The 22005-nt window shown below is 38.6% G+C and overlaps 1 protein-coding gene across 4 annotated transcripts in view; it reads left to right on the forward strand.

Moving 5' to 3' along the window:
• PDHX (pyruvate dehydrogenase complex component X) overlaps positions 1-18072 on the forward strand; it is a 71451-nt gene extending 53379 nt beyond the window's left edge. For 3 of the 4 annotated variants that reach the window (XM_042957952.1, XM_042957953.1, XM_042957954.1), the window contains exons 8-12: positions 4708-4766; positions 8138-8296; positions 12661-12725; positions 15855-16061; positions 17278-18072. In XM_042957952.1, the coding sequence (XP_042813886.1) occupies positions 4708-4766; positions 8138-8296; positions 12661-12725; positions 15855-16061; positions 17278-17422 (635 nt within the window). In that variant the 3' untranslated portion in view covers positions 17423-18072. Of the gene's footprint in view, positions 1-4707; positions 4767-8137; positions 8297-12660; positions 12726-15854; positions 16424-17277 lie in introns of those variants that run through there. The other variant, XM_007082050.3, reaches the window with a different exon arrangement.
• Positions 18073-22005: the final 3933 nt, after the last annotated feature.

A 22005-nucleotide genomic window follows, 5' to 3' on the forward strand; every position in this document is an offset into this window, starting at 1 on the left:
AACGTTTTTTTTTTTTTTCCAACTTTTTTTTTTTTTTTTTTTTTTTTTTTTTTTTTTTTTTTTGGGACAGAGAGAGACAGAGCATGAACGGGGGAGGGGCAGAGAGAGAGGGAGACACAGAATCGGAAACAGGCTCCAGGCTCCGAGCCATCAGCCCAGAGTCTGACGCGGGGCTCGAACTCACGGACCGCGAGATCGTGACCTGGCTGAAGTCGGATGCTTAACTGTCTGCGCCACCCAGGCGCCCCCTTATTTTTTAATCTAATCCATACTCTGTCTTTTAATTAAGGTGTTTGGACCATTCACATTTAGTAATTTTGTCCTTTGTTTTTTCTTACCTTTTTTTTTTTTTTTTTGGATTGGTTGCCTTTTAATTTTTTAATTCCATTTTATTTCTGTTTTACCTTTCTCTTTCTACGTGGTGGTTTCCTTAAGGTTTACGATATAATTCTTTAACTCATCACAGCCTACCTTCAAATTTGTATCACACCCCTTCATGTGTAACGTAAGAACTTTACAACAACATACTCGATTTTCTCCCTTCTATCCTTTGTGCCTTTGTTGTCATGTTTTATTACCACATGTGGTATAAGCACCAGCATATATGTCTGATATGTTTTTGCTTTAGCAAATCAATTATGTTTCACACATAAACTTTAGTTTTAAAAATGCGGGGAAAAAAGTCTTTTTGCATTTGCCCATTTTCATTTTACCATTTTTTGGCCTTCTTCATTTCTCTATATAGATACAAAATGCTTGTCTGGTATTTACTTCCGGCTAAAGAATTTCCTTTAATGTGTCCTATAATATAGGTTGGCTGGCAATATATTCTCAGCTTTTATCTGAAAAAGTCTATTTCTCCTTCATGTATTTCCCTTTGTTTAATTATTAATTATGGCAAAATATGTGTAACATAAAATTTACCATCTTAAACATGTGTAAGTGCACAGCTTAGGGATAATAATCCTTTCACATTGCTGTGCAACCACAGCAATTGATCCACAAAAGTCTTCATGGTGCAGAACTGAAATTCTATACCCACTGAAATGATAGCTTCCTATTTTCCTCTCCTCCCAGCCTTTGTCTAGCAGCCAGCGTTCTGCTTTCTGTCTCTATGGATTTGACTATTGTTAAGTACCTCATGAGTGGAATCATATAGGGCTTGTCTTTATGACTGGCTTATTTCACTTAGTGTATTGTCTGAAGGTTCATCCATGTTGTAGTATGTGTCAGAATTTCCATCCTTTTTAAGACTGAATAATATTCTATTGTATGTATTTACCATGTTTTGTTTATTTATATGTCAGTGGACACTTGGGTTGCTTCCACCTTTTGACTTGTCAATAATGCTGCTATGAACAAGGGGGTATACATCGCTCTCTGTGTCCTTGCTTTCACATCTCTTGGGTCTATCCCAGAAGTATTGCTGGAACATATGGTAATTCTATTTGTCATATTTTGAGGAGCTGCCATGCTGTGTTCCATTGTGACTGTACCATTTTGCATTCCTATCAGGTGTGCCCAAGGGTTCCAGTTTCTCCACATCCTTGCCAACACTTGTTGGCAACCATCCTGATGGGTGTGTCTCCTTCGTTCTTGGTATTTCTGCTGGGTATAGAGTTTTGAGTAAAAAGATTTTTGGTTTCACTACTTGAAAGAAAGATCCCGTTCCATTATCTTCTGACTTGCCAAATATCTGCTGCCGTTCTTAATATCTCTGTTCCCCTCTATAATGATGTCTCCCCTCCGGCACTGTTGTCTTCAAGATTTTCTCCATTAGCAGTTTGATTATTATATGCTTTAGCGTTTTTTTTATACTATATTTATCCTGCTGGGGTTTCCTCTCAGCTTCTTGGATTTGTGGTTTGTTGTCTTTCATTAATTTCGGAAAACTCCTAGCCATTATATTTCACTTATGTTCTGCTTCATGTGTTTTCTCTTTGGAACTCTGATTATAAATACTCAATTGTTTGAATTGTCTAAAGCTCTTAGATCCCCTATTCTTTTTTTTTTTTTTTAATCTTTTTTTTTCCTCTTTGTGTTTCCATTTGGATAATTTTTGTTGATCTATCTTCAATGTCACTGACTCTTTTCTTGGCTATGTTTAGTCTGTGAATCTTAACAAAAAAAATCTTTATCTTTGATAGCATGTTTTTTTTCCCTGAGATGTCCGTTCGAATGCTGTTTTATAGTTTCCATCTGTCTGCTGATACCCCCTTTGTTCACACGCATTGTCCCATACTTTGTCCTGTACTTTCCCATATTCCAACAGCGGTTAATCATTTTGTGTGCTCGTCCTTCCTCAGAGGGGAGCCATCACCCTTGACGTTCAGTTCACTTGTTTGCCTTGTAACCTTGGCTCCCTAATGGACTCAAGAAAAGTTGTGATTTTGTAACTTCTGCTTTTCTTCTGCTCTATTAGGGTGGGAAAAACATTCTCTTCTGGGTTTCTACATGTTAAGTGACAACAGAACTGATATTTCAATTTAGATACACACTTTGAAGAATTCATACAAAGACAGCCTGACAGCTTTTAAAAGTTCAAGGAAATAAATGGAAAGCTACTTCTAAGAAAATTCTCTGTATTCAAAAAGTTAACCCTGGAATCTCTCTTTATAGATATTAAGTGTACTTGCTTAGTCATGATATAGAGATCATTAGGGGAATAATTTTCCTTGTTTCTTCCTTTCATGAGGCAGGAAACAGTACTATTTCAGTGGAGGGATGGATTAGTCTAGTATCTTTTCATGGTCCCAAGTTTGGTATGTCTTTGCAATTAGGAATTTTCGGGGAGGAGGGGCTCTTAGAGCCCACATTATTTATCTCCAGTCCTCTTTCTTGTATAGTTATAATATAGTATTCTATAAGCCTGTCTGCACTGTTTTGTAATGATAGGCAAATGAAAATGTTTGATATTCCCTCACAAACTATTTCTTATTCTTCTCAGTCAATGTCACCAACAGTCTCCTTTCTATATATTTGAAAATTTCCATAATAAAGAGTTAAAAATAAAATAACTTGAAAAAATCTCCTTTGCACTTTTTTGGTTTTCAGTGCCTAAGAGAAATGTCATGTGAGAAATTGGACATATAATAAGCCTGAAGCTCCTGATGCATGGGGATTAGAGGTAGCATTTGAAGGAATCATCAGCATATGAATGGTATGAAAGTCATGGAACAGGAAGTTCTTGCCTGGGAAGATTCCACCTTTGAGAGGAAGGGATAGAAAATGAGTAAGTGGTAAAGAGTGGAAGAAAACAATGGAGAGTATAGTGACACAGGAGCCAGTAAGAGACAGTGTTTTGAGGTGAAGAAAGTGATCAACTCAAGAGTACTAAATGTTGGAGTACAATGAGGGCAGAGAATTTAGGTGAGCACTGTGGACTCAGGCAGTAGATTGGGAATCATCAGCCGGTGGATGGTTTGGGAAGTCTTCACTGTGGATACCTATGGATAGTAGATAAAGTGAGAAGGAGGTTGAGAGAGCCATGAAGAGTAAGCATAATGAGTTCCTAATATCTGTCCATATATTGGAATTTATGTAGACCAAGTCTTTTATATGTGGTTATCATTAAAATTCTCTAAGCACTGGAAATCCACTCACATTTCTACTCATAAAGAGGTTTAAAACAAGCAAACAAAAATATGTCTCTGGAAATCTGAATTAAAAGAGCAATGATTTGGATGAGCAGGTGACTCTTACCATGACAGTTTGGCAGTATTTGGGTTTATGGTAATTCATCTAGTGTCTTTCTGAAATCACCAGCATGCCTTGGGAATGAGCTATTGTTCATATACAATTCCATGATACTATAGTAACGGGATTTGTTTATCTTGCCACATACCATTGACGAGATCTTTATCTTAAATGCTTTGTCTAGAAGCCATTGCAATAGAGAATCAAGTGTAGTTTACATTTTTCAATACTTTCCTACCCTCCTGGAAAAGCAAAAGTATAAATCAAATGCTTAAGTTATGATCAGCTCTGTGGGAAGGGAGGGGACCTCAGCTTTACCTTGAAATCATTATGTATACTGGAAGGAAATTGATTTAATGGAATCACCATAAAACTAGACAGAAAACCTCATTTTGTTCGTTGCACCAGGACCTGTGCCAACATTGCTTCATCTTTGGCCTTTGCTATATCCTGTTTTGTTAAGTTAAAAAGCAGCTCATTGGTCTTAAATTTTTTTGGTGTCCACTCCATTAGTAAGAAATTTCTTTCTAGATGGATGGATGGATGGATGGATAGATAGATAGATATAGATATCTTTAAAGTGTGTTACCACTGTTCTAGTATAATCAATATATTATAAAGCTCATGCAGAATGAAGACATTTGAAAAGGATGAGAGAAAAAAATGAATCATCTGAATCTATATAGGGAGACCATTTGTGTTTTTAGAGACATAGGAGTTGGTTCTTTCTAATTACGGTTATAATGTATCCTTCAAGTTCTTGTATATGATATCTAAGCTTTAAAAGAATTATAATCAAGTTCCAGAAGTAATTGTCTACATGTATGGCTAATATTATTTATCCAGGGCCTCATATAAGTTTTTCTAATCAGGGAAATTTTGCTAAGCGAATAAACAAAAACTTACAATATTTTTCATTATGGTTTGTTAATGAATAAGTTTGCAATCATAATGGTCAATGTTAAAGTTTCATTATGAACCCTAATTTTGATATGCTTCTTTTTCTTTCAGATGACATTAAAGTATCAGTAAACGATTTTATCATCAAGGCAGCAGCTGTTACCCTTAAAGTAAGTAGCAGACCCCAAATAATTTTGGCTTCTTTTAGTCTCATGTTGGGGCGGCTGGGTGGCTCAGTCGGTTGTGCGTCCGACTTTGGCTCAGGTCATGATCTCCTGGCTTCTGAGTTTGAGCCCCGTGTCGGGCTCTGTGCTGACAGCTCAGAGCCTGGAGCCTGCTTCAGATTAGAAGTGTTTCTCTCTGTCTCTGTCTCTGTCTCTGTCTCTCTCTCTTTCTCTCTCTGCCTCTCCCTCAGTCGTGCTCTTTCTGTCTCTCAAAAATTAATAAACATTAAAAAAAAATTTTAAATAGTCTCACGTCTTGGGATTTTTATATGATAAGTGGAACTCTGATTTTTAAGTCCCCAAAATTTTATAATGTTATTGCTAAAAATATATCATGTAGTCTCACCCCCTCAGTAATACAAATGAAACTGAGAATCAGTGGGGCTTACGACTAATTATAGCGGAACAGAGACCATTCAGCAAATACGAATTGGTCCCCAGTGTTGTGCTGAGTACTTTGTAGGCATTAGAGGTACAATAGTGAACGAACGCCTACATGTTTTCTGCTCTCCTGGGGCTTAACACTCTGGATGGAAGAGACCGGTATTTGTCAGATAGTGAAAGTATTGAGGAGCAAGAGAAAGGGGAGTAGGGGTGTCATTGTGCACAGTTAGGCAAGGAAGGCCTCTCTGGCAAGGTGATAACTGAGCCAAGGCCCAAAAAAGAGGGCGTGAGCCACAGACACACCTGGTAGAAGAGTGCTCCAGGCAGAGGGAACTGCGGACACAACACAACGGCGGCTGGGAGGGGCGAGTGCTGCCTTTCCGACATGGCCCCAGGGACAAAGTGTGCCTCGGAGAGAGAAGGTAGGAGATGAGATTGAACAGATGATATTAAAAGAGGGAATGTGGAGAGGGCCCTGACGTAGGTAAAGCCTTGGTGGCCATGGAAAGGACTAGGGATTTTATTATGAAGGGGAAGGAAGCCTTTGGAGGGGATTGAGAGAGGACTGACGGTCTACTTCACCTTTACAAAGAAAAAGGAGTGACTGTTCTGGTGGTTTGAGGAATGCAGCCCGTAGAGAGGCCAGGGGGCAGCAGTGCTCTCCTGGGAGGCTGTGGACCCTGACAGTGGTGTGGACTCAGGGGGCAGCTTGGAGGGTGGCTAGGGTGAAGGTGAGATTTTGGATACGTTTCAAAGTAGAGCCAACAAAATTTACTGATGGATTGGATGTGGGGTGTGAGAGAAAGGACAAGGCCTTTGGCCCAAGCATTGGGAGGAATGGAGCTTTCCACGTGCAGAGACTGGGAATGTGAGAGAGGAGCAGGTTCGAGGTAGGAGTTCTAGAGTTGGATTTGGACGTAACTCAGTTCGAGAAGCCAGATGGTGTCCCATTGGAGGGGCCAGGAAGGCAGGTGAGCGGTGGGGTGTCTGGCTGGACACGTAGATTGGAAACCCAGGCTTCCTGCCTTCCTGCTCTGCACCATTTTCCGTCCTGCCTTTCTTTCTATAACCAGGCTATTTTTCTGGATCACTGCGTATTAAGTGCTATCTTTAAAGTATGCTTATAAGGAATTTGTTTTTATTTCTTGGACAATACAGTAATGGAGAATATTAAAGTCATGCCTTTTCTTAGCCATTCGTATCTAAGGGTTCATATGCTTTTGTGTTTTGACCAAATAATATTTTGAATTGTATTAGTGATTTTCTAATCATGAATCATTCTTGCCCTCCTTAAGTGAATCTCCAGTGGTCATTACATTTCATTTCATAATTTTGTATTAGGAATCATGATTGTAATTTAAATTTTGTGCTAGTTTTATCAGGTTTTTTTTAAATCGGTGGTTTCTTAAAATGAATTTGGATCCTTTTTCTCTTTCCTTTCTCTGTACTTTTTTCTTTATTGTAAAGATTTTTATTTCTTGAAGTTTATAGAATTCACCAATAAAAATATCTCAGCCTAGTTCTGTTTTGAGGAGGTAGACTTGATGACTTTCTCATTTTCCCCCATAATTATTGAGCTGTTTAATTTTCAGCTTTTTCTTGAATCACTTTTGGAAACTTCTATATTCCCAGAAAATCACTCATTTCATCTGGATTCCCAAACTTAACTAGCCTAATGTTATTTAAATCTGTTTCTTCTAATATCGTAATGTCCTCAAGGCTGGCATTATTCTAGACCCTGTCTCGCTGTTATTAATGTATATTTGTGTGCTCAGTCTTTTATATTGTTTATGTATTCCTTCCGTCATTTCCTTAGCTGCAGAGTAGAATTAGATTAGACTTCGGTTGAAAATATTTTATTAGAAAATGTGAAATAATGATTATAAATACGAATAAGAAAGTTTAAGGGTATGAATTTTCCTTTGCCTACAACTGAGACCACGTCCCCTGGGCTTTTGTTGCATGGCTGCGTAATTACACTTCTTTTGCCAGATATTCCTTACTTGGGAGGGGCTTTTCTTCCCCCTCTTTTACTTTAGTGTCCTCTGTAAGAATTTAAAATCTTCGGGGGGTTTGCGACTTCGCCGTGTCTGCTTTTGACAAATGAGCTTTGATGACTTCGAATGAACAAGCAGCAGGAGTGAACATAACAGGCCGGGGAGGAGCACAGTGGGAAAGGCCTCTTCGGGGAGGGCTCAGAAGTAACTTAGGTAGGCTGTTACCCAAGCGAAGAGTGGGAAGAGAAATTCGTCTGTGTTTGCTGTTTTTCACCATCACTTTCTCCGATACTTGGCAACAGTGTCAGTATACACAGGCTCCAGGCGTTTAGCCATTTCCTCTGCTCTTTTCGTCTTCCGTGTAGTTGTATGTATATTAAACACATGCATGCTCATACACAGTATCTGTCATATGTTGGTGAAGCCTGGGAAATCTCTCTTAAATACAGAAGTCACTTATTAGGGGCCAGATGATATCCGCCAGGGCTGCGCTAGATAATTGCGCCGTCTACATGCCTCAGGAATTATGCGGCTGAATGTTGCTACCTGCTCCCCTCCCTTCTTCTCTTCTCCTTAAGGCCATGTTGGTCACTGTATGAGGCAGGAAGTATGGCAAATGTTAAATGCTTTTTAGTTATCAGATTTAACAAAGGGAGACCTTTTTTTAGCCATGATTTAGTATACAGCGATCAAAACAGGTCCATCAGTGTTTCCTGAAGCTTGCTTCAAAAAAGATGGTATGTTTATTCTTCCCAAACATAGATGACATTTAACACTGAGATCCAAATCATTGTTTCAAACCAGATCTTCATTTGTTTGCTCTGTCCACCTATATTCACTTTCAAAAATGCAGAATAATTTTAGTTATTTTTCTGTAACCGCCTTGCTCTAAAGCTGCTTCTTTAGTGACATGTTTTTTCTATTTCTGTTTCATAGCAAATGCCAGATGTTAATGTAAGCTGGGATGGAGAGGGCCCAAAGCAACTGCCCTTTATCGACATTTCAGTGGCTGTGGCAACAGATAAAGGTTTAATTACGCCAATCATAAAAGATGCTGCCGCTAAGGGTATACGGGAAATTGCTGACTCTGTAAAGGTATGTCTTAGGAAATCCTGTGCTTTCAAAATGTTAGTATTTACTCTCTGGTAAAGTCTTGACATGATCTAGTCACACTGTGATAGAGATATTTATGTATTAGTATTTTCAAGTGATTGTCAATTGTGTATGAAAGTTTTTAAGGTTTTATCTAGGTAGGAACCATTTTAAGAAAATTTAATATTCAAAAATTCAGAAATAACATACAGATAGATTAGGGTCTACTGTATTCAAGTTACAGGTGAATGCTTTATTTCCCAAAGTCTAGAATTCCACTCTAAAGATGATATTTTAGATAGTTTTAAAGTTAAAGCTGAAACTGTATTTCTGTGAAGGTGGTGAGTAGATCTCACTGTTCACAGTGTTTTATTCTTCAAAACTAATTTTATTCATTTCCTCTCTACAATTGAGACCACTAAAAGCCCTTCATTTTCCAGAAGCAAAAGTACTGGATTTTTCCTGAGTTTCTTTAAAAGCAGTTTTTCTAGCTCCAATATGGAGGAGTGTGATTTCCCCCAGAATATCCCATTGAACAGCATGGGAACACGGGCAATAGATCGGCTCTGACAGCCTGTATAATTTCCAGAGGTATTTTTTGACGGAAGTGTCACCTCTCTTACAGCGTTAGAATTGAACATTTCAGACTCATTTAGATAAATGATTCTTCTCTTTTTTTTATTTACCAAGACCAGTTGTATATACATAGTGGATGAGCAAGTATACTTTTAAAAGTAGAAGATAAGATTTCTTTGGGGAGCTGACAGTATACACGTCGTAGATGTACTTGCCCAAAATACACGAACACAAGTTAATCTGCTTTTAAAAGCATACTCTTAGAATCTTCGAGTTAGATACAGTTAATGCTGGCCTTAGTGGAATGGACATTGTTAGCTCTTTCTTTGCTCCTCTTTGAAAAGATTAGCAGAATGTGTTTTTATAGATAAAAATGCAACTGTTTTTCTTAATTGAGTGGTGACTTAGTTCAACCAATTCAGGAGTCAAAGTAGTTTACTAAGATAGTTGTGTGCCTTTTAGTCATCAAAAGTTTTCAACAACAATGAGAATATATGTATTATTAGTGTTCTTGTGAAATTCAAATGAGGTTAAATTTCACTATAAAGTTAGAATTTTCTTACGTATTTTTATATCTTTCTTATTTTTAATATTTATGTATTTCTTATATATTAAATTTTTAAAATTAAGCATTATAGGAAAGTCTCTTTGCTTTTGACCAACTTACTAATTTTACTATGATAATACATAGTTCTTAAATTAGCAGTGTTAGCGTTCCCATTTTCTTATATTCTGAAAGAAGCTAAGTTGAGGTGTAAGGAAGCAGTGTGAGCAGCCTCTCCGCAATGGGAAGGGCAGCCTTGACCCTTTGGAATGTTCTAGGGCCTCTGTGACAGTCCTTGAGGTTTTCCTGTAATTCCTGGCAACCCTTAAGTTTCAGTGTGTGCTGGCTGCTCCTCTATGCTTCTTATTCTCCCTGCTTCTCTCTCCCACCCTCTCCTACCCTCTCCCACCCCCTCCCACCCCCTCCCACCCCCTCCCACCCTGCCACCTGTGACCAACACTCCACTCTCTCTTCTTAGCATGTGTGAGACACCAGGCTAAGCACTGTATTTAATCAGCCTCGTATCTTAGTTGAAACTTTAATTCCCCCATTTTGAAATGGAGGAAATGGAGTTTTAGTGCCGTTAAGAAATCTGCCCACGGTGATGCATCTAGAAAGCAGTAGAGGTGAGGTTTTATTTAAATCAGGGCTTTTCTCAATTCACGAGCCATTTTCTTAGGGCTCCTGTGGCTTCCATTGCTGAAGTAGCTTCCTGACGTTATCCTGTGTTATTGTGTTCCTGCAGTTGATCATTCTCTGAGATCACCTCATTTCTTTATTTGTTGATCCTTCTCTGTTCCTTCCTGTCTGATGTTGACAGTCTTGCTCTTGCCATATATCCAATTCTAGAAGAAAGAGTGCATGGAGATAGTAGGTGCTCCGTGAATTTATTTGTTTAATTTTCGATAAAAACTTGTATTGAAATGAACTTTTCAAGGAGTTTGCGGGTCTCTGGAGCTCCATCTGTGGACCAGGTTAATACCTGCACTAAGTTTTTACTTCTTGACCCTCACGAACCTTAAGGATGTCATTGTGTGGTGCTAAAGGCATGCCTTAGCTAAGTTCAAGTTTTTATTCCCTAAATAAAGTAATATAGTAACAAGCCTTAGATCCCATGCTTCATTAGTTATAACATTTTAAAAGACAGAGGCAAAGTTTTCCTCGATGTACCCGGTATGTTTTTTAAATGAGTTAGTAAGGAATGTGACGTATTTTAGAAATATTTCCTAGTCATCTTGTATTACATCCTTTCGGCACGAGGCTTCAGGTAACATGTGTTTTGATTTTAAGTTTACATTGCCGGGAAATCCAGTGAGAATTAGGAATTTGTAAAACCAGTGATGCTCCTCAGAATTATTCTTATGCCAGGCTTTTAGCGTTCATTGATAGGAGTATCCTGCTGATATGTTTACAGTCTACAGAGAGAGGTTTTTTTTAAGTGTATTATGTGGGCTTGCAGTCCAGTTTTTAAAATGAACATGTGTTTTATTTGTTTTGGCCTAGTAATTCATCAGGATTGTTGTGATCATCTGCCTTTAAAGAACTGCCTTTCAATCAATCAGTCGATACCTTTCAAAGTTCATGATACATGCCTGTTTAAATCATGTGAACAGCTACATCGCTTAAGGCAGAAAAAACACATTTGTAGATTGTCCTATTTCTGATATTTCTGATAGTCCAAGGACCATACAAGTCTAAGTTCATCTTTTCAGTTTTCATTTTGGATCCAAGTAGTTTTGTAAATAACTGTATCCAACTAGTATCGATAAATATGTAGTCAATTCAGTTGTCAGTAAGTCACAGTGATATGTTGAGATCATTTTTAGACTTTTAAAGAATTTTATTTTTCAAAAATTAAATCATCGATGGTGACTATGTTAGCTCTATAGTACAGAAAATTTAGTAAGCCTCAGATTTATTTTACCTCCCCAGGTGACAGTGGCTTCATTTTTCTCTTTCTTCCCCTCCTGAATTAGTTCCTTATTAATTTTTCATACGTAATGACTCCACCTCCATTTCTTTGTCTTTAAAGCATTAAAACAAAAAATTAACACGAGGGTAGTCAATTGCAAGGGCAAGTCAAGGAATATTTAACGACTTCCTTTTTTTTAATGTTTATTTTGAGAGAAAGAAAAAGAAAGGGAGGGGCAGACAGGGGGAGAGAAAGAATCCCAAACAGGTTTGTCTGTCAACACAGAGCCCGACACAGGGCTCGAACCCACACACCTTGAGATCATGACCTGAGCCAAAATCGAGAGTTGGATGCTCAGCCAGATTTAGCCATCCGGGAGCCCCTGAACTACTTTTCTTAACGTCATTCTCAGAGTGTCATCTGTCTTTTCCTCTGTCAGTTTTTAGAAATCAATTTTGCTGAGAGTGGTATGAAGTTAATATATTCTTACAGTCCTCGTGGCAGGTGTAAATTGGACTAGCTCATTCAGGAATTGCTTCAGCTGTAGATCAACAACCCAAAAAATGTGTATGTCCTAGAGCTTTGTAATTGCACCTCTGAAGATTTTTATGAAGTAATTGAAACCAGTGGACCAAATTAAAACACTGGGGGCATGACTGAATTGTGGCAGATGTAGTCTTTAGAATGTTAAGCAGACATTTAAAAATCATTTATAAAGACTAACAACACAGAAGATGCTTATAATACTGGAGTGAAATATACAATTCTGCTTTTTTTTTTTGCAGCTGTCTGAAGTGATAGATATGATGTGTATGTTTCAGTTTTATAAAAAAGAAGGAAACATTGAAAGATGAAAACTAATATGTTGGTTGTGTGATGGTTGTCATTAGACAAAATTTATTTAAAAGCTACTGGGTCGACAAGAGTGGTTTCTTCTAATACTTTGTCTCACAAAAAAATCTTTATAGGCAGAATAATTTCATTGTATCTATAGAAAACATGCTGCATAGTTATGGTATATGGGGTAATTCTAATACTGGAAGAATTTTTAAAGGGAAGTAATTTTTGTAGAGTTTCAGTTCACATTTTTAGCTTCGTAGATGATCTGTGCTCTAACTTGTTCATTTTTGAATTGTGTTAGAGAAAATGACGTGTGTGTGTGTGTGTGTGTGTGTGTGTATGTATGTGTGTGTGTGTATATATATATATGTCTTATAGAGTCAGTGTGGGCACATCAGCGATGAGTGTGTACCCCAGACAAGTATTACAAGGGGCAAAATCAGCTGCATAACATGGTGCTGGTTGTCGTGCTCAACGTGTATTTTTCTTTCTCAGGCTCTATCAAAGAAAGCGAGAGATGGAAAACTGTTACCTGAAGAATACCAAGGCGGATCTTTTAGGTAAAATTTAAACTCTGAATTATCAGTAGCGTCAGACAGACGACCATGGGGTACCTGGGTGGCTCAGTCGGTTGGGCATTTGACTTCAGCTCAGGTCACAGTCTCATAGTTTGTGGGTTCCAGCCCCGCGTCGGGCTCTGTGCTGACAGCTCGGAGCCTGAAGCCTGCTTAGGATTCTGTGTCTGCCTCTCTCTCTCTCTCTGCCCCTCCCCCACTTGCGCGCGCGCTCTGTCTCTCTCTCTCTCAAAAATAAATAAACATTAAAAAAATTAAAAACAAACAAGCAAAACCAGACGACCAGATCTAGAAGTCCGTCCTTTTCATCTATGTTCTGAAACACGTTTGTTTTACTCTAAGCGAAATATCGAGGCTGGTAGGAGCCTGCTAGTATTAGCTAGTTAACCTGTTCGTGTGCTCTCAGAATGACATGCAGGTTCTGAAGCTTTAAAAAAGTATATTTATAGGGGTACCTGAGTGGCTCAGTTGGTTAAGCGTCCAACTTTGGCCCAGGTCATGATCACACGGTAAGTGGGTTCAAGCCCCGCGTCGGGCTCTGTGCTGACAGCTCAGAGCCTGGAGCCTGCTTCGGATTCTGTGTCTCCCTCTCTCTCTGCTCCTCCCCTGCTCATGCTCTCTCTGTCTCTCAAAAATAAATAAACATTAAGAAATATATTATAAATATGATACATTTATAAACTTCTACTTTTGTTTTCTACTTGTGCTCTTTTATTTTAAGATACTTCAGGGGAAAATATTAACATTTGGATCCTTTAGGTATTATCAGCTCTGTTTTTAAGTGTCACCTTCATACAATGTATGTAGTACACTGAGTGTAGCGTGAATGTTTCAAAAAATGGAAGAACACAGGTTTCAGTGTAACCGACCAAAGCAAGTTATAGACTGTTACCAGCATCCCAGAAGCTTCCCTTTACCCCTTCCTAATTATCCCCCTGGCAAAGGTAACCACCTTTCCGAAAATTATCACCACGGATTTGTTTTGCTACCTTTGGTCTTTATGTAAATCATATATATCCCTTAGTGTCTGACTTCTTTCACTCAACATTAATGTCTGTGAGATTACCATGCTGCCATGTGAAGTAGTTATTTATTTTTGCAGTGTATAGTATTTTGTAGCATATCGTCTGAATACGCCAGTGTCTGCTTTTACTCTTGGGCATATGTTGTTGTTTACAGTTTGGTGCTGTTACCAATAACGGTGCCGTGAACATTCTCATCGGTGTCTTACGGTGAATATATTTGTTGTATAGACCTGAAAGTGGAACTCCTGAATTAAAAGCTTTGATGGATACTGCCAGTTTTCCAAAACAGTCATACAAATTTATACTTCCGGTAACAGCGCATGAGAATTCTCGTTGCTTCATATTCTCACCAACGCTTAGTAACATTAGGTTTTAAATTGTAACAATTCTTAAGGTATGTAGTGGTACTCTTTGGGGTCAGGCAAATTAATGCTATTGAATACTATTTGCATTATCTTTCAGCCTTTAGGGTATCTGGTAACTTACCAGATAAAGTACCTGTTGATATGTCCATTTTTAAAAATGGTATGTGGAAGGCTCTTAGCTCCAGATACACAGTTCTTTATAGGATACATATTATTTCACGTATCCTTTCCCACTGCGTCCCTTGCCTTTGGAACTTTCTTCATGGATTTTTAATGAACACAAGTTGTGAATTTTAATGAAATTCTATTTTTTAGGGTTTTTTTTTGTTTTTACAGCTTGTACTATTTGTTTTCTATTTAGAATTCTTGCCTCTCCCAGAATTATGAAGTTATTTTTCTATGTTATTTTCTAGAAGTTTTACAACTTTTCACATGTAGATCACAATCCATCTAAAATTGGATTTTGTATATGGTACGAAGATAAAGGTCAAGATTCTGTACCCCCCCCCCCCCATGGATATTAATTACATTGACCCAAGATCACCTATTGAAGAGCTGACTCCTTCTCCATAGCACTGAGAAAGTGACCATGTGTGTGTTTGGTCTGTTCTGTGTTGTCTCTTCAGTTGGCCTGTGTGTTCATCCCTCTTGCTCGGTATCACCAAGGTGTAACCTTTGATACCTGGTAAGGGAGGTCTTTAATTTTGTTCACCCTTAAAACTGTCTTTCTTGGCTCTTTATATTTGCAAATACATTTCAGAATCAACTTACCACTTTTCATATACAGACACATAGATGCAAACCTTGCTGGGGTTTTGATTGGGATTGCATTCAGTCTTTTAATCAGCGTGAGAAGAATTAACATCTTTACAGTATTGAATCTTCCAGGCAGTGGACATGGTATACACCGTTGTTTATTCAGTTCTTTGGTTTCATTCAGTTCTGTTTTATAATCTTCTACATAGAGGCCTTATTAGATGTATTTCTTTTATTTATTTTTTGCTACTGTTGTAAATGGTATTGTTTTTAAATTCCATTTTTAACTACAGCAACCTGTATATAGATATAAAATGAAGTTTTACATTGGCCTTTTTATCTGGTGACTTAGCTAAATTCACTTACGTATCCTACTATTTTATCTGTAGAGTCTTAGATTTTCTGTGTACACAGTCAATTCATCTATGAATAATGACTATTTTCTTGTTTTTTCTGTTTTTTTTTTTAAGTTTATTTTGAAAGAGAGAGAGTGTGTGAGTGAGTGAGGGGCAGAGAGAGAGGGAGAGAGAGAATCTCAAGGAGTCTCTATGCTGCCAGCACAGAGCCCAATGTGGGGCTCGATCCCGCACACCGTGAGCTCATGACCTGAGCTGAAACCAAGAGTCAGACGCTTAACTGACTGAGCCACCCAGGCGTCCCGTGACCGTTTTCTTTCTTTTTTCCAGTCCTTCTCGTGCCTTATCGTTTCTTTTTCTTGTCATATTCTACTGCCGAGGTCTTCCAGTTCAATGCTGAATGAATGTTATATTAGACATACTATTTATATGTGTATCGGTACTTGTTTTTTGATACTGTTGCGAATGGTATGTTTGTCTTTGTCTTTGGTCTTTGGATAACTTGGTATTAGGTTCTGTATCAGTTTTTTAGTGAAGGAAAAACGTAGGCTTCCGGGAAAGTGTTCTTTGACTGAGGACGCGCCACGTTCAGAGTGTTCTGTTTTCCCCTAGTATTTCCAACTTGGGCATGTTTGGCATCGACGAGTTTACTGCAGTGATCAACCCTCCTCAGGCCTGCATTCTGGCCGTCGGGAGATTCCGGCCTGTGCTCAAGCTCACGCGGGACGAAGAGGGGAATGCCCAACTGCAGCGGCACCAGCTCATAACGGTCACCATGTCAAGTGACAGCCGGGTGGTGGATGACGAACTGGCTACCAGGTTTCTTGAAAGTTTTAAAGCAAACCTGGAGAACCCCATCCGACTGGCCTAGCCCTCCAACATGAGAAGTTGGTCTCTGGCTTAGTTAGTTGAGTAGCTGGTACTAGAACCTACGCTGTAAGAAAGCAATTAGGTATACAAGCGCGAAGTGGATGAGTTGTTTATTTATTTAGGGTGAACGAGTTTGTCCTCCGAGTTGTCCTCATTTTCAGCTTGAGTTTAATGTTACAGAAATAAATAACAACCCGTAACTAGTAAAAGAAAGAGAACATTTGGTTCGTCAGATTCATTTTTAACCTCTGGTGCTGTTCTAAAGTGAAATGTAAATTAAATTGTTTGGCTCATGTGAGCATTTTAGACTATTTGAGAATGTATGATAAATTGTAAAATGGGAAAAATTGTTAGAACTAATTATGTCGAAATTAGAAGTGAGCGTCAAAGAGAAGCCCGTTAATTTAAGCAGTGGGACCTCACTTTTCATAAGCACTGCTCTAGATGTACTTGAACAATTTAATATGTACAGAAGTGTATTCTGGATAATAGTAAGTAAATAAGGATCACATTGTATTAGGGGTTGTGGCAACATTATTGAATTTTTTATGTATATAAAGCCATAGGTTTTAGAGTGGTTTCTATCAGTCTTATTTTTCACTTCTATGACACTGTGAACTTATAAAGAGGAAGAATTAAAAAGTCAAAAATAAGAGAGAGAGACCAAAACATTTGTTTCAGTAATAAACTATAGTTAAAATATCTAAACTTTCTGAAATAAACTGCTCACCTTCATATTAAGTTGGAATATATTACAATAAATTATGCTATTTCCTACCAAACATTTTGAATTAGTGTTAACTTAAACACAAAATGTTGGTTTTTTAGTGCATTTGAATCAAGTTTGTATTGTGCAATAAAATGTGAGAAAATACAAAAGCTTCTATTGTATTTTAAATGTCAGGACACAGAAGTTTAGCAAATCCTTGAAGTTGGTTAGTAGTTTGCCTGGGACAGCTTATAAGGAAGTCTACAAGAGGAAAGGAAGAATTTAAACTTGATCTAACATTAGGAAAACAACGGATGTGGAATGTAAAACTTTGAAAGAGAGTAGAAGGGAAATTTTATGAAGTAGGCAGGAACTCTCCTTCTTATTCCATCAATAGTATGAACTTTTCACTAATTATTGTAAAAGTTAGAAGAGCCTCTTTCTCTCTTTTAACAGCTTTACCACGATCGGCACGTCAACTGGCCTGAAATTGGGTGCTGATTTAAATACCCGGTCACAGAAAGGCTTGTGTTGGTGTCTGCTACCCGGAATCCCCAGAAAGCAGACCACGTGGTTTGACAGCACACTGCCTACGCTCTAACCGAAGAGCTTCTAAAACCATCGGAGCCCCAGTATATCAGCTGTTAAGAATATGCTTAATCTAATTATTCTTTACAAACTGTGTTTTTCAAAGCAGTCTTAAAAACCTTTGTCATATTAACAGTTACACTAAAAATTGTCCCCAAATGCTCTTTTCAAAGTACCTCTTGCAAGTTATGTTATTCTCAGTTTTAACTGAAATTATTTGTTTTCTCTTAATTTTTATATCTGAGGAATAGAACTTGAGACAGCCATAAGCACTGGCGTGGAGCTCTGTTTTCCATAGACGGACATGCGTACATGGTAATGCACCTGTTTCCCCGGCAGGGAGCTGGGCGCTCGTAGCCACCACTGCCTGCCTTGGAAAGTCGGGAACTGCACAGCAGAAATACCGTGTATGCTTGAGGCATTTTGATTTTTCATGGGTTCACCTCGCAGCTTTTGGTACAAATTCATTCCGACTAGAAGCGTTTTCTCTAATACTTACACTGATTATGTAAGGAAATTGGCCGTAGCACTGATCTGAGTAACGCGGTTTGGGTTATTCTAGAGAATGAGCTCTATGCTGTTTGGGCAGGCTCCGTCCTCCAGTTTTTATAGATACACATATATATATGTGTATGTGTGTGTGTGTGTGTGTGTATATATATATATATATATATATATGTATGTATGTATATATGTTTATTTCTTTTTATATGTATTATTTATATCTTATTTTATTGTATGTGTGTAATAGATACTCGTTTTCGTAGTACTGAGAGGTATCACACTGAGAGGATATAAAAATTAAATTTGATATCTGGTCATCTTTTTCCTCATTTAAACAGGGAAAATGAGTAAAATGTTGGGAAGACTTCTAAGGAAAAGGCAGCACACATTTCTTTTAACACTTGGGCATGAAAAGAAATATCAATGACTGTTTATAAGTCAAATGGCCCTGCTTCTCCCCTTGCAATTTCCAGATGACCCTTACAGAGTTTGTTCACTATTTTGTGGCGTCAATATATTGCTGGCCCACCTCCTTTGTCTGCAACAATACTAAGCGATTTATATGTGTTAGTGCAGCTATCTTATGTGTAATGTCAAATGGAACTTTTATTTTTAGATTTTTTTTTCTTCTTCTTTGCGTTTCGGATTTAATTTCATGCTAAATCGTACAGGCCAGCCATTCAGACATTCTGTTAAAAGCAAGCCTAGTTTTCTAACCTTTTAATTGAAAGATAGGGGGTGCTGTGAGTTAATGGATTATATTTAGAGTGTGGAAGAAAAAGTAAAATGGCATTTAGATCTTCGTGTTCAAGGGAAACGTAGCCTCATCACACAACTGCATCATGACGGACTTTGTCTCAGGTGATGTGAAGAAGTAAAAGAACCAAATATGTTGCAGGTAACAACTGTTAATTTAGATACGGCCTTATTCATGAGAAACTTCTGTTGATTTTTCAGTCACCAGAAGTAATGGCGTAGAATTGCTGTAAGGTTAGGCTGGCCATGATATACAAGGCAGGTCAAAATGAGGAGAGGACAGCAGTCGGCAGGAACCATCTGGAAGCTTTTGCCTTAACGAAAGAGTGAGTTAACTAGACTCTGCACTAGGTCAGGGGACGTTAAAGAAGCGGGGGGAGGTGAAGAATAGTGTACATGTTAATTTGTTGCGGTGTATTACAAATATTCAGAGTGGGCGTGTGCGGTCAGATGATGCAGCAACAGTAATGTAATTTCCCGGTCCAAAACACAGGCCCACATCACCGGCATCCAAAAAATTAAGTCATGTACAGCAAATGATATATTTCAGAAGACATTTAAGCTTTCTGTAAATGGAAAAAGCAGCAGTCTTCCAATAAAATAATGTTAAATAGTTTTGTGGACTTTTAAATTTTACTTCCTAGTGTTTCCATTGGTTGCAGCAGATGGGGACAGGTGCTGGGTTTGTCTAGACTTGTAATATTGAATGAAATTATAAGGCATAAAGATGTGTTTGGAAAAATGATTAGCCTCTGTTAGTAGCAGTCTTTTATTTTTTTGATCTATGAAAAGCTTACCTTCACATTTTATCACTCATCTGTATTTTTTGCAACAAGTTCGAGCAGCCTTTTCTTCCTAGGAAAGCGGATACTTTTAAACCTCTCACCTAACCTCTACTGCACATGATACATACAATGAAAGGAAACGGGCTTTTATTAAAAGTTGAGAAATTATTCACAAAATCATTAATTAGTCATGATTTGCCTTTATTCACACCAAAAACGATTTACGTTTTCTGAAATTCCTTCGGTTGTGAAATTCTTTATTACCCCATCGCTTAAAAATAGATCTTTTAAAGATGAGGCTGTTGTGATCAAATGAGATATTCTATTAGTCAAGCACTTGATAAAGCATAAAGTATTACACGTAAGTTGTCAAAATGATAATCATATAAATTGCACTTATCCTGCTTCTTTCCAGTGGCTCATCAACAGCCCGTTTGGTAAAGAATGGCATTTGTCAGGGAACTAACTATAGGAGAGACTCAATAAGTTACTGTCCTTCTCGACAGAACTACTGCTCTTTAGTACGTACTTTGTGCTCCAAGGATTAAATCAAGAGTATTTTCGCCTGGGTTTAGCTTTATCTATATTGTGCTCTTGGTAAAAACTTTTATTTTTCTGTGCCTCAATGTGCTTACCTATGAAAAATGAGGAAATAGGAGGGAAAATTAACCGTGGTGGTGGCGGTTGCTAGTCTTGTTTAATCTCAATTCTATAAAGCGGGTCTAGCCCATTTTAACATCATCATTGCAAAGGAGGGTAATGAAACTCAAGAGATTATGTAATTTGCCCAGTGGCGCATGGTTCAGGTATCGCAACTGGGATTTGAACCCGGATCCGTGCGGCACCCAACTTCAAGCTCGCCACAGTGCAGGTGGTACCGTTGCTGAGATAGTTGGGTATTAGCACACCGCACCTTCCCCTGGGAGTAACTGAGGGGCCTGTTCCTCAGTAGTAACACTGATGTGTTTGCTACATGGCCACTCTTAAATCAGTTCATATTTTTTTCTGTAATAGTTCTCTTTGTGTCTTTCGGGTAATTGCGTGCAGAGAATGCTGAGGGATTTTTGTTTGCATTATGGACACCCCCTGTTAACTTGAAATGCTGGCTTTAAGTAATATAACTGCTCCCTCTGAATGGAAGGCTTGGAAAAATATCAACTTAAACTAGGGGCTTAGTTTCTCTACGGATAAAAATATGACATATTTCACACTTAACAAATACCTGAGAATCTGGTCCAAGTTCAGAAGCAAAAGTAGTGACTCCCAATTTTTCCTTTGGAGGCTCCAGACTTCTGTGTGGACAACCAGTATCAGTCAAGGTCTAATCTTGTATATTGACTTTATTAGTCAGGGACCACTGGTTGCGGTTCACCGTCTGGCAGAGGTCATTGGGTCGTTGAGGCCAGATCTGTCCACATTCACCATGGGAAACAGGAAGCAGCTCTCCAGGGCACAGGTGAGCCTCGGCCACTGGGCTGGTGCACTTGAAAGGGCTCAGGATGCCCCAGTGGATGGGAGGCCTGGAGCACACGGTACCTACCCTGAGAGGGCCATGGGGACATAGCGTTAGGAGGGCCATTCCGGACATATGGCAAGAACGAAGACACCTGCTTATTCCGTCACGCGCCTTCCGAGAGAGCTTAACAGATCGTTCTTGCTGTACGTTTCCTAAGAAATGCTTCAGAGAATTGCATTCATTATTTTACAACAGGCATTAAAGGGTAAATTTCAAGTTCAGAGACAATAAATCAGTAACTGGCACAATAAGCCCAACCAGGAAGGCTGGGGAGTAAAGTATGATGTCATTATTTGGAATAACACCAAATAATAAGAAATCGTAGAAAAGCATAGCAGTCTACATTAGACCTGCTTTGTGGGGAAAAACCTATCGAAAATATGGTCACTTCATCTCAAATAATTTCCCGTATTTCCTAGGTGGGACATTCATTAAAGTGTGAAACGAAAGTAAAATGTGAAATAGAGTATTCATTCAACAGTGGTGAGCATCTCCTGTGCATCAGCACTGCGGATTCATAGTTAATGGCCCTTGCCCTCACTCAGCGCAAACTCCAGAGGAGTGATACGCAATTCAGCAACTTCTGGAATCAAAGTATGTGCCTGGGCCTGGGTCGAGAGGTAGGCTTCCTAGAGGAGATAACATTTGAAGCAGGTTTTTACTGGTTTTAACCACCTCCCTTTTGGCTCTGGCTTCTCTAATTTCAGTAGCCAAATATTTAACACCTTATACACACCTAATGTACCAGTACCAGCAGTCCATCTTTTTTAACCTTGACTCAGTACCCGTGCATACCACTAGTAACTTAAACGCCAACAGTGCTTAGAAACTTCCAACAGAGTTGGAAGGAAAGGTACTCAGTGGGCAGTTGCATGGGCAGAGAAAGCTTTACACCCTGTTACCTGCAAGAAAATGTTCTTGCCAAAGTCATCGTGCCTAAAGAAAGTCATGTTCGTTTAGGAATAAGCGCTCGTGCCCTGTTTAATTGAAACACATTTTAATAATACCTCTATTCCCTAACCTCTTCCCCAGCCT

This window comes from Panthera tigris, chromosome D1 (assembly GCF_018350195.1).
Source record: "Panthera tigris isolate Pti1 chromosome D1, P.tigris_Pti1_mat1.1, whole genome shotgun sequence".
Taxonomy (NCBI): domain Eukaryota; kingdom Metazoa; phylum Chordata; class Mammalia; order Carnivora; family Felidae; genus Panthera; species Panthera tigris.